General features: G+C 41.9%; 1 protein-coding gene across 1 annotated transcript in view; it reads right to left on the minus strand.

The window, feature by feature from the left end:
- st18 (ST18 C2H2C-type zinc finger transcription factor) overlaps positions 1-13,258 on the minus strand; it is a 427,076-nt gene that overhangs the window by 40,274 nt on the left and 373,544 nt on the right. The window contains exons 17-19 of the mRNA XM_072570512.1: positions 10,770-10,838; positions 8,732-8,794; positions 8,555-8,638 (exon numbers count right to left, since the gene is read on the minus strand). Of these exons, the coding sequence (XP_072426613.1) occupies positions 8,555-8,638; positions 8,732-8,794; positions 10,770-10,838 (216 nt within the window). The remainder of the gene's footprint in view (positions 1-8,554; positions 8,639-8,731; positions 8,795-10,769; positions 10,839-13,258) is intronic.

Raw genomic sequence — 13,258 nt, forward strand, 5'->3', positions numbered from 1 at the left:
AAGGGTTTGGAGGGATATGGGCTGGGTGCTTGCAGATGGGACTAGATTGGGTTGGGATATCTGGTTAGAATGGACAGGTTGGACCGAAGGATCTGTTTCTGTGCTGTGTATCTCTATGACTCTGTGGCTCTATTTAGAGAATGTCAAGTTCCTGGGAATGGTCATTCACAACAAGTTTTCTTGGACTCTTCATGTGGATGCACTGGTTACAAAGGTCCAATAACATCTCTTCTTCCTCAGGTAGCTGAGGAAATTTGCCACAATGGCGAATACCCTTGCCAACTTTTATAGGTGCACCATCGAGAGCATTCTGTCTGGATGTATCACTACCTAGCATGGCAACTCTACCACTCAAGATCGAAGACAGTTACAGAGAGTGATGAACTCGGCCTGGACAATTGCTAAGGCCAACCTCCCATCTATAGGATCCATCTACCAGGCCTGCTGTCAAGGAAAAGCTGCGACATTCTCAAAGATCCATCCCACCCTGGCAATATTTTTCTACAACCTCTACCATCGGGGAGAATGTACAGAAGCCTGAACACATACACCAGCTGGTTTTGAAATAGTTTCTACCTGACTGTTGTTAGAATACTGAATGGACTCACAAACTCTTAACATTCGCCTGTACCTGTATTTTTGTTTTTACCACTGTTTACCTATTATTTACTTATCCATGCTAGTTAACTGTGTGATCTGCCTGTATTGCTTGCAAGACAAAGCTTTTCACTGTGCTTCAGTACATGAGACTAGAAATTCAATTCTATTCAATTCAATTCAATTCAAAATATAATATCCTCAATCAACCTTTCTGTCCAGTCAGAGATGCCAACATCTCATGAACAAATAATAAGGAGGGCCAATCTCATAGGGGATTTATGGTTGGAGGTGAAGGGCATAATTCTGGAACTAATTGTGTAATTTGTAAGTTTGTTGTTACCAGGGAAGAAAACACACCCAATGGCACCATCAAACTGAGGAAAGTTGTTACTGACTCTCTTCACATAGCATCTGTCAAGATTCCACATTCCCAGGACTAGTCCAAATGTCTCAGAAAGTACTCTTTTCTGCAGCATCTCTCTTGTCATGCACTTATTTGCTATATCCTCCAACCACTGTACACACTACAATTTGGCCTGAAAATAATCTGGAGATTCCTACATTTCAGGTGCTGCTTGCTGGTCTTCCAAGCATTCTAAAAGGTTCCTGCAGAATCTCATCCTTCTTTCTAACTCTCTCTTTTGTATCAAATGGTGATTATTTCTGGTTGTTCATTACTCTTTCGCAAAGTGCTATATAGCTGCTGTGTGATATACTGACCCTGGCATCTAGGAAACAACTTAGCAATCTGGAATCATATTTGCCATTGCCCACTCTCCTAGTTGTAGAATACCTTATCACTGTTGTCTCCTATTATTTCCCTAACCGTCCTGTTACATTGAGTCAGCTATGGTATCATGTACTTGGTTAGAGCTGTCCTCTGTAGTTATGTGAGCTTGCATCGGCAATGTGGTGTCATCTATGTCACTTATGTGCCCATAGAAAGAGCTCATTTTAATTCCCCTCCCACAATGTGCATGCTGCAGGGCAATATTGGCAACAATTGATCTGGCACATAGCTAGGCTTTAAATATGGCATTGATACTGGAAGTCCTGGAAGGTTCTGATGAAGCTAAGTACTTCTGCCTCAGGTAAGCACATATTACAGCAAGTGTGACACCATTGAAGCCTGGTTCTTATATAATAAAGGGGTTGGTGTATAATTGAGTAAGAATTCATTAGTACTCATGGAGGGAAATGTTTCATGAAACTCTCCTAAACTGGTACTTAGTTGTTTTTTGATAAAATTCAGCCTAATGTTTTCTTTAAGATACAGTTGGAAAATGGTTTAATCTGATCACAGGATATTTGGGCCAAACTTCAAACTTTCTTTTTCAAACACGCAGCAGTTAATGGCATAATCTACATGCAGAATATCAATTTTCATATCCATGGTGATAGCACGGAGATCTTCCAACTCACCATCCCTCTTAACCCCATTACTATCTCCATGCTATTTGGTCAGCTGCTAGCCATAATATCATGGATGAGTCACAACTTATTCCAAGGGGAGGCAGTGCAATAAGGGAAAAGTTCTGGATGAGAAATGCAGAACCCTCAGGTTCATATGTTGGGGGCAAGAGTTCAAATCCCACACCAGCCAATAATGAAATTTGAATTCAACTTCAAAATAATTCCTGGAATATACACGTTTCTTCTAAAAGCCTGGATCATTGATGTACTTTAGTGAAGAAAATAAACCACCTTTATGAGACCTACAATTGACTCTAGACCCACAGCATGTGTTTGACTCTTACCACAGTTTGGCTAATATGAGATAGGTAATACATTTTGGCCCAGGCAACAACACCCGTATCCCATGAACAGATAGAAAAAAGACTGTTATTCTTTGCTTCTCAAAACTCCGCATTTTTCTACTGACTCCACACTCCTTCCCCATGAAATGTTCAACTGCCAGGAAGAGTGCTGATGTAATTTTGGACACAGAGTTGAGCTTCAGACTGCAAATTCGATCTGGCTGAAATTTTGCTCAAATGCATTGGCTATCATTTCACCATAAACATAGAAGCCCCGATTTCTTTCACAAGACTTCCTCTTCATTCCAACAAAAATGGCAGAAATTTTCAAAGTTGAGAAATCCTGTTCACAAACAATTCTTTCCAGTTTGACATGGGAAAGAGTGGAATCTGGCCAAATACTGCCTCTGAAAGTTTAGTAGAGGCAGCTTGCCATTTAAATCATCATCTGCCTCAAATGATGTGGAACTTTGGCATCCCTGTTGTGTGGAACCTAGTGTTTGCACATTAGATCCACTAAGAGCAGACTTGAACTTTGTGGAATTGTTTGGATACCTAGTGTTCCCCTTTTTAGAAATAAGAAAACTCTTTAGATATGGTCCTCAGTAGCTCTGAGGGGGTTAGGTGTGTTTAGTGGGTACCAAGTGCCCTGTGGTTGAGTTGAATGCTTAGTGAGAGACAAGAATGTGCCTAAAAATTGCATACACTAATTTTAACTGTTCAGCTGCCAAATTGCCAAAGAACACTCAATCTGTTTGAGAGCTATCAAGCTGTCAAAAGGATCTATTAAGCCTGTCATAGGACATCTTGAAAAATGTCCATATTACAGAGGTGGACGTGCTGGAGGTTTTAAAATGTATAAAGTGGATAAATCCCCAGGACCTGATCAGGTTTATCTTAGAACTCTGTGGGAAGCTAGGGAAGTGATTGCTGGGCACCTTGCTGAGATATTTGTATCATCGATGGCCACAGGTGAGGTGCCAGAAGACTGGAGGTTGGCTAACGTGGTGCCACTATTTAAGAAGGGTGGTAAGAAAAAACAGGGAACTGTTGACTGGTGAGCCTGACATCGGTGGAGGGCAGGGTTTTGGAGGGAATCCTGAGGGACAGGATTTACATGTACAGAGGAACCTCGATTGTCTGAATACCAATTATCCGAAAATTGGATGATCCGAAGGAGATCTCGAGGTCCCGATAGAAACAATACATCAAAGATGTGTTTCCAACAGTGATCGCATCTTTTGTTTACAGTGATTAAACAGGCACTGTCTCCAAATGACTGACTTCCCAACCTCTCTTTGTCCCCACACTTTCCCTGGAGTCATACAGAGGGGTGTACCCTAAAACCCTTCCCCTCTCCCCAGATAATCTGACCAACATTGTCCTGTACAGGGCAGAGGTGGAACATGTCAAAATGTTGCAGCAAAAAGTTGTGTGTGTGCTATTTGGAGACTTACCCCACAAAGGCAGCAGCAGCAGCAGCAGTCTTGCTGTTGGTGTCCAGTCCAGCTGCCCCAGAAGGTGCGGGGAGGGGGGGGTGGTTTGGCGGGGACGGTGTTGGACAGGTTTGAAGGTGGCAGTGTTGGGGGCGGGATCTCACGCACTGTTTGCTGGGGATGGGGAGGCTGTTTTGGGTGCGGGAGCTTGTGCACTGTGCTGCTGCAGTCACCTGAATGGGGAGCAGAGTTTAAAAACTCCGCACCCCAGAGGAAAGGTATTTAATTGATTAACCGAATATTCGATTATCCGAACGAAATAGTGCCTGCCCATCTTGTTTGGATAATCAAGGTTCTCCCTGTATTTGGAAAGGCAAGGACTGATTAGGGATATTCAACATGGCTTTGTGCGTGGTAAATTGTGTCTCACGAACTTGATTGAGTTTTTTGAAGAAGCAATGAAGAGGGCAGAGCAGTGGACATGATCTATATGGACATCAGTAAAGCATTCCATCCTTGGGCGACTGTGCAGTTTGTACATTCTCCCCTGTTTGCATGGGTTTCAACTGGGTTTCCTCCGACAATCCAAAGATGTGCAGATTAGGTGGATTGATCAGGAGTAAATAGAGATGTACAGCATGGAAACAGACCCTTCAGTCCAACCTGTCCATGCTGACCAGATATCCCAACCCAATCTAGTCCCACTGCCAGCACCCGGCCCATATCCCTCCAAACCCTTCCTATTCATATACCCATCCAAATGCCTCTTAAATGTTGCAATTGTACCAGCCTTCACTACATCCTCTGGCAGCTCATTCCATACACGTACCACCCTCTGCCCCTCTCACCCTAAACCTATGCCCTCTAGTTCTGGATGCCCTGACCCCAGGTGTAGAGTAATTGGGGAATGGGTGTGGGTGGAATGCTCTTCGGAGAGTCAGTGTAGACTTGTTGGGCTGAAGAGTCTGTAGGGATTCTGGGATTCAGCAAGGTTCCTTATAGTAGATTGGTTAGCAAGATTAGATCACATGGAATACAGCGAGATCTAGCCATTTGGATACAGAACTGGCTCAAAGGAGACTGAGGGTGGTGGTAGAGGGTTGCTTTTCAGACTGAAAGCCTGTGACCAGTGGTGTGCGACAAGGATCGATGCTGGGTCAACTGGTTTTCATCATTTATATAAATGATTTGGATGTGAACATAAGGAGGTATGGTTAGTAAGTTTGCAGATGACATCAAAATTGGAGATGTAGTGGACAGTGAAGATGGTTACCTGAGAGTACAATGGGAATTTGATCAGTTGGGCCAGTGGGCCGAGGAGTGGTAGATGGAGTTTAATTCAGATAAATGTGAGGTGCTGCATTTTGGGAAAGCAAATCTTAGCAGGACTTATACACTTAATGGCAAGGTCCTGGGGAGTGCTGCTGAACAAAGAGAGCTTGGAGTGCAGGTTCATAGTTCCTTGAAAGTCCAGGCCCGCTGCCTTTTAAGCTGCCTTTTAGTCGGAGGTAGATATGATAGTGAAGAAGATGTTTGGTATGTTTTCCTTTATTGGTCAGTGCATTGAGTAGAGGAGTTGGGAGGTCATGTTATGGCTGTACAGGACAATGGTTCGGCACTTTTGGAATACTGTGTGCAATTCCGATTTCTCTGCTATCAGAAGGATGTTGTGAAACTTGAACGGGTTCAGAAAAGATTTACAAGGATGTTGCCAGGATTGAAGGGTTTGAGCAATAGGACGAGGCTGAATAGGCTGGGGCTATTTTCCCTGGAGTATCGGAGACAGAGGGGTGACCTTATAGAAGTGTATAAAATCATGAGGGGCATGGATAGGGTCAATGGACAAGGCTTTTTTTCCCCAGGGTGGGTGAGTCCAAAATTAGAGACCATAGATATAAGGTGAAAGGGGAAAGATTTAAAAGGGATCTGAGGGGGCAACTTTTTCACACAGAGGGTGGTGCATATATGGAATGAGCTGGAAGAGAAAGTGGTGGAGGCTTGTACAATTACAACATTTCTCTAAAGGTAAACATGCAGGTTGAGTCTGTGATTAAGAAAGCGAATGCAATGTTGTCTCTTATCTCAAGAGGGTTGGAATATAAAAGCAGAGATATACTACTAAGACTTTATAAATCTCTGGTTAGGCCCCATTTGGAGTACTGTGTCCAGTTTTGGTCCCCACACCTCAGGAAGGACATACTGGCACTGGAACGTGTCCAGCGGAGATTCACACGGATGATCCCTGGAATGACAGGTCTAGCATATGAGGAACGGCTGAGGATACTGGGATTGTATTCGTTGGAGTTTAGAAGATTAAGGGGAGACTTAATAGAGACGTACAAAATAATACATGGATTGGAAAAGGTGGATGCTAGGAAATTGCTTCCGTTAGACGAGGAGTCTAGGACCCGTGGACACAGCCTTAGAATTAGAGGGGGTCATTTCAGAACAGAAATGTGGAGACATTTCTTCAGCCAGAGAGTGGTGGGCCTGTGGAATTCATTGCCACGGAGTGCAGTGGAAGCTGGGACGCTAAATGTCTTCAAGGCCGAGATTGATAGATTCTTGTTATCTAGAGGAATTAAGGGCTACGGGGAGAACGCTGGTAAGTGGAGCTGAAATGCGCATCAGCCATGATTGAATGGCGGAGTGGACTCGATGGGCCGAATGGCCTTACTTCCACTTCTATGTCTTATGGTCTTATGGTCTTATTTAACAGGCACCTGGATGGGTATATGAATAGGAAGGATTTGGAGGGATATGGATCAAGTGTTGGCAAGTAGGAGTAGTTTAATTTAGGATATCTGGTCAGCATGGATGAGGGTCTGTTTCCATGCTGTATATCTCTATGACTATGACTCTAAACATGACTTTTTAGCCAATTGGCCCTTTGAGCCTGCACTGTAACTGAATAAGACAATGACTGATCTATCTTGTCAAAGCAAAAAAGGTTTGTTTTTGTAGGGTTTTATAGAGTTCAGCTGAGTTTTTTATTAATGAGAATACTTTCAAGTCTTATACTTTCAATATAATTGCACACTTACTTAATAAAAAACATTAGTTTTCCTCATCTCTGTAGGAATCCTGTGGTCTGACAATGATGGATACTAAATTAATTGGCACACTAGGTCAAAGGGCAAAGGGTGGTTATAGGGAGTTGGGTTGGCAGTAATTTGGCACAGGGGCTATAAACAGCCATGGTGGAGATGCATATGTTCACATGGACAATATGAGGAGGGGTTATGGGTACCATGGATTGGTACAGATGGAGCAAGGGGAGGAATGTGTGGGGGGAGGAATGTGGGCAGAATGGCTTTATTTTGACTTCATTCTTTTTGTTTAAATTAATCAGTCTTCTGGTCAATCTTCATCCATATCCAGTTGGGGAATGGGTCTGGGTGGGTTACTCTTCGGAGGGTCAGTGTGAACTTGTTGGGCCGAAGGGCCTGTTTCCACATCCATATCCAGTTGCCTATGCACTTCTTCAGGGGTTAGCCACCCCAATTCCTAGGGAAGTCCGCCATTCTGGTATGAAAATCCAAAAGTTCCAGTCCTCCTTTTCCCTGGTGTGATTTGTGGAGCTCATATTATTTCACTGTTGTTCTCCCAACTGACATCAAAAATCAAGTCTCAAGTCCTTTGCTGTTGCTCCATGTTAATCACATTAACTGTAAACCTTAAGCCTTATAGCTGCTCCATCATCATTTTGTATTATCCTCATGGCTTTTGGACATCCTGCTTTCTACTTATGCATCACTTGATCAGCTATACATGCCCTATATCTTGGAACACCTCCACTAAACAATTTGCTTGCTTTTAAAAATTTTCCTAAAACTGACTATATCAATTAACCTTCCAATCACTTCCCCCCCTCCTACCTCTTCTTTTATGGTTTAGTATTCTCTTGTAAAGTATCTGTGGATTTATTTTTTATCTTAAAGGAACCACATAAGTATACATTGTTATTATGTAATGTTAAGTAACAGAACAAATCCTACTCTGAAAAAAATGATTTTATGGTGACTCACTCATGTGATTCATCATACTGTAAAACATGCATTATGTACTCAGCAAAAGGTAAATACTTTAGGTATAAAATGTTATTTTATGTTTACTTTTAAAGTCTATAAAGAAAGACTTGCATTTATATAGTGCTTTTCAGAACCTCTGTATCCCAAAGCATTTTACTGTCACTGGACTACTTTTGAAGTGTAATTGTGACTGTGATTCAGGAAGCACAAACAGCTATATGATAGTGAGCAGATAATGTTTGTGTGGTGAGTATTGGACAGAAAAAAAAAATCATACTATCCTTCAAACAGTGCCAAGGATCTTTTACATCAATGCAGGCAGGTAGAGAAGGCCTCCCTTTAGCATTTCATCTGAAAGACATTGTATCTGAGTTTATGAGGCCCTTAGCAACATGGTAAAGTGTAGCCCAGATTTCAGTGTTCCAATCTCTGAAAGAAAACTTGAAGCCACAATCCTCTGAGTCAGAGCATTACTGCTCAGTGACAACTGACCTGAACTGTTCTAACCTTAACAAGTTCAGGGTGCCTTCAAATTTTAATTCATTGTGGGGCAAAAAGATACAAAAAGTGTCTGATGTTTATCTGCAATCTGGGCTCAAACATCATCTGTAGATTAGATCCAAGAAATAAATGAAGACTCAACAAAGATGCAATTTTTAGAAAAGGTGACGTCAAGATCATCATCATTTAACAATATTTCAAAATTATGAGCTTTTTTTTGCCTTCCTACCTGACTAACTCTGAGTCTTCTTTATCATCCTTACTGGATGCCAGTTTAATTCCACCTTTTTTTGCACGTGGACATCCGGAAAGGCTGCAAGATAAAATTGATTGTCAACTCACATATGGAATATCTGATTTTTTATTAACATAGCCTTTGTGTTTTTCGCTTTGTTACTCTACTTACCTTCTGTGTGAAGCATAATTTCCAGTCACATGACCAGAGCCATCACAACCAGGTGTTGGACACCTAACATAATAAGAGAAAAATATCTGAAACATAATTATACTGTCTACTAAAAATTACTTCATTTGTTGGATTAGCAACTGATCCATTAAATCCTTATCCAGAAGATTACTAAGAACAAAGTAAATAATTGTCAGCACTGATAAATATACATTACTTACAAACCATGTGAACTTTAAACTCTCCATTTGGCAAAAAAAAGCTAAATAGACATTCAAAATATTGTCAGGGTGTGCTTCATATCTTCTGCCTGCCTTGAAGAAACTTGAGCCTTTGCTTTATCTTGTGAAGTTAATATTTTAACGCTAAGTGGCAAACTACCAAGACTGGAGACTGCTGTGTGCAACCCAGAAAAAAAACTATTGAATGGCCTTTCTATAAAAATGAAGAATTTCTTGAATGTTTTTATATATCAGCTAAGCCAACGCTGGAGATAAAAGATAAAAGGTTGCTTGGAAGGTGGGGTAGCTGGAGGTGGGAAGTCATATGAGGAAACATTCAGAGGTTAGCACCTTCCTCAAACACAAAGAAAATACTTGTGGTTTAAAGTCTTATTTGCTCAGCTATTCAACATAGAATTTGCTACTTGACTGCACTAGAGAGAAAATTGTACATATTTACACACATAATTTGAAAGATACTTCCTTTGAAGTTAATTCCTTAAAAATTACATAATTAGGCACAATTTAGTGCCTTTGTTCACATGGGAATGAGAACCCTTTATAACACAAAACCTAATTCCTGAGATTGTCCGCAAGAAAAACATTGAATACTCCCAATCACTGCCACTGAATGGATTGAATATAGACTTGAGCCTTGCATGATCCATACATGCTGAAATTTATGATAATCTTTAGTCTATTACAGATCTGATTAATCATCTGCAGAGACGTCAGCCTCAGTGGAAAGAAGGAGATTCTAACAAAAAGGGAATAACCTGAAGCATTAACTCTGTTGTTCTCTCACTGTTTGTCTCCAACATTTTCCATTTTTACTCTTATCCTTGGACTATGAGATATTAAAGAATGACCTTTCAACCTGTGTGTTCTTTACTGTGGTGAAACAGCTAACTTCCACTTTGCACTATCGGTCCTCAAAAACCATAGCTAATATTAGGAAGCAAAATGTGAGGAACCACATACAGCCTCACATTCTGCCAATTCATCAGGCAGCACATTTCTTTAACCATGTTTTGTTAAAGAGGTAGGAGAAAACAAGGACTGAAGATGCTGGAGATCAGAGTCGAGAATGTAGTGTTGGAAAAGCACAGCAGGTCAGGCAGCATCCGAGCAGCAGGAGAGTCGATGTTTCGGGCATGATGATGAAAGGCTTATGTCCGAAACATCGATTCTCCTGCTCTTTGGTTGCTGCCTGGCCTGTTGTGCTTTTCCAGTACACCCTCGACATTGTTAAAGAGGTGTCCAGATTAAAGTAGCATATTATTTATTTTATTGCTTTCTTGAAGGGAGCAAGATTCTAAATTGATGACCCTCCATAATTAGCAGTGATTTGACAATGAAAGCAATTGAATTTGATTCTATTTCCAAGTTTGAGTCAAAATATTTTGGTTTTTAATTTAATTATACAGTACTATTTTCTCATCTAAATAAATCTTCTCTAGATTCAAATTGATTCAATAATTAATAAGTATTGTTAGAGAACAACCAAGAATGTAAGCCCTAACTGATCTCTTTTCTCCATAGATCAGGGACACTGACCAATCACAGCTTTGCTTTCTGAGATGAGCAAATACTAAAAACACCTTTGGAGAAACCTATTATCAAGGATTTTTTTGAAGGACCTATTATCAAAACATTCTTGGTGACTGAACACTTTGAATATAATCTTTAACATGCCAAAAACAGAAAAGGGACATTCCCCATGTTAACTGTATCTCCTGTCAGTCCCTCATGCCTGACATTAACAACAGCTATGGACAGCTATTGGAAAATTATATAAAATAAAGTTTAAAGCATACTTCAGTTCCTGGGAGCTGGCTGCCATAAGACTTTTAAGGCTCTTGTCAGCCAAAGGACAACCAGACACGCTGCAAAAGGAAAGCAAATATTTAAATTCCATTACTTTTCTGATGATACATTAGCATTTTCCAAACAAGAAAAAAAGTAATATGTTGGAGAAACCTTTGCCTGCAAACAAAGACTCGGTTTTAGATTCAGATGACCCAATTACGTTATAGGATATTTGTTTCTGACTATTTCACTGGATATGTAAAAAGTTCAAATTTCAATAATTATTCTGAATTTTGATGCACATATTACAGATTAATTTGTTCAAGGTTATAGTTAACTTCCTTACTGAATTCAAAATGATAACAAATATTTAAATAGCACTGAACACTGAATGAGTGGCTTAATATATATCTTTCACCACAAATTACTTTTATGAAATATATTATGAGATTACAAAGTATTATTTATCATTGCTGCTTAGTCACTTACAAGGTCCTTAAGACAAACTCCATCTGTTTAATGGCAGGCTCTGAACTATGCAAGGTAAAAACAATGACTGAAGATGCTGGAAACCAGATTCTGGATTAGTGGTGCTGGAAGAGCACAGCAGCTCAGGCAGCATCCGAGGAGCAGTGAAATCGACGTTTCGGACAAAAGCCCTTCATCAGGAATAAAGGCAGAGAGCCTGAAGTGTGGAGAGATCTTCAGGCTCTCTGCCTTTATTCCTGATGAAGGGCTTTTGCCCGAAAAGTCGATTTCGCTGCTCCTTGGACGCTGCCTGAACTGCTGTGTTCTTCCAGCACCACTAATCCAGAATCTGAACTATGCAAGTTAGAATGTTCCTTGCAAAACACATTCAGGACAAGCAAAGGTCTCTATGAGTGGCCATAGGTACCCAGATGGGCCCCAGCTGTGCCTGCCTCTTTGCTGGCTATATCGAACAGTCCCTCTGCAGGTAATGTACCCCAACACTTCCACCGTCACATCGATGACTGCATTGGTGCAGCATCCTGCATCCAGACCGAACTGAAGCAGTTCATTGACTTCGCCCACAACTTCCACCCTGCCCTCAAATTCACTTGGTCCATCTTGGACACAGCCCTCCCCTTTCTTGACCTCACCATTTCAATCTCTGGTGACAGTCTGCAGACGGATGTTTACTACAAACCCACAGATTCCCATAACTACCTGGACTACACCTCCTCCCATCCAGTGACTTGCAAGAATTCCATCCCATTCACCCAATCCTCCACCTCCGCTGCATTTGCTTGGACGAGGAGACATTCCACACATGAGCATCCCTGATGTCCACCTATTTTGAACAATGTGCTTTACCCCTCTGTCACCCAGACAGCCCTCCACTGCACCCCTCCATTCCTCACCCCAACGCAATAAAGACAGAGTCCCCCTTGTCCTCACTTACCACCAGTCTCTGCATCCAATGCATCATCCTCAAACACTTCCGCCAACTCCAAATAGATCCCACCACCAAGAATATCTTCCCCTTCCCATCCCTCTCTGCCTTCTGCAAGGACCATTCCCTCTGACAGTCCTTGGTTCATGCCAACATCCCCACTGAACCCTCAGGTAACTTCCCCGCAACCAGAAAAGATGCAAAACCTGCCAATACACCACCACCTCTCATCCATCCAGGGTCCCAAACAGTCCTTCCAGGTGAGAGAGAGGTTCACCTGCCTCTCTTTCAACCTAGTTTACTGCATCGGGTGCACCTAATGTGGTCTTTACATTGAGGAGACCGATCATAACTTTAGGAACGGTACGCTGAGCATCGCAGTCGGGTTTACAGGGGCTGACTGGATCTCCCAGTCACCGCCCATTTCAATTCTCCTAACCACTCCCTTTCTGACATGACCATCCTTGACCTCCTCCATTGCCAAAACAAACCACAGCTCTTACTGGAAGAACAACATCTTATTTTGCGCCTGGGCACCCTACAGCCGGAGGGCTCAACATTGAGTTCTCCAATTTCAAATAACCTCTCTCCCCATCCCCTGACTTTGTTTCCAGCCCCTGCCCCTCCCTTCCAGCAGTCCCTGAGACCAACAGGATTCATTGCTCCCATTGACCAAAATGTCATGCCCTCTACCTGCCTTCACCTATCCCCACTTTCCCACACTTCCCCATCAGTCCCTTTATCTGCTGCTCCCCCTACACCCATCCACAGTCCTGAAGAAAGATTACACCCCAAACGTCTGCACCTCCTGAAGCTGCCTGGCTTGCTGTGTTCTTCCAGCCTCCTGCTGGTCTACTTTGGATTCCATCATCTACAGTTTTTTGACTCTAACCAAGGTCTCTATGAAGACAGCCTCCACTCCTGTGGGGCTCAGTACAAACCCTCCATGCATTTGTGATGAAACATATTGCTAAGGAGTGTCCCTTTTGTCCCTACATTAAATGGCTGACTAATCACCTTAAATTTAACACATGAGAAGGCAATCATTTGGCTCTGGGAATTTGCATTCACTAAATAAATAAA

Source organism: Chiloscyllium punctatum, chromosome 5 (genome assembly GCF_047496795.1).
Source record: "Chiloscyllium punctatum isolate Juve2018m chromosome 5, sChiPun1.3, whole genome shotgun sequence".
Taxonomy (NCBI): Eukaryota; Metazoa; Chordata; class Chondrichthyes; order Orectolobiformes; family Hemiscylliidae; genus Chiloscyllium; species Chiloscyllium punctatum.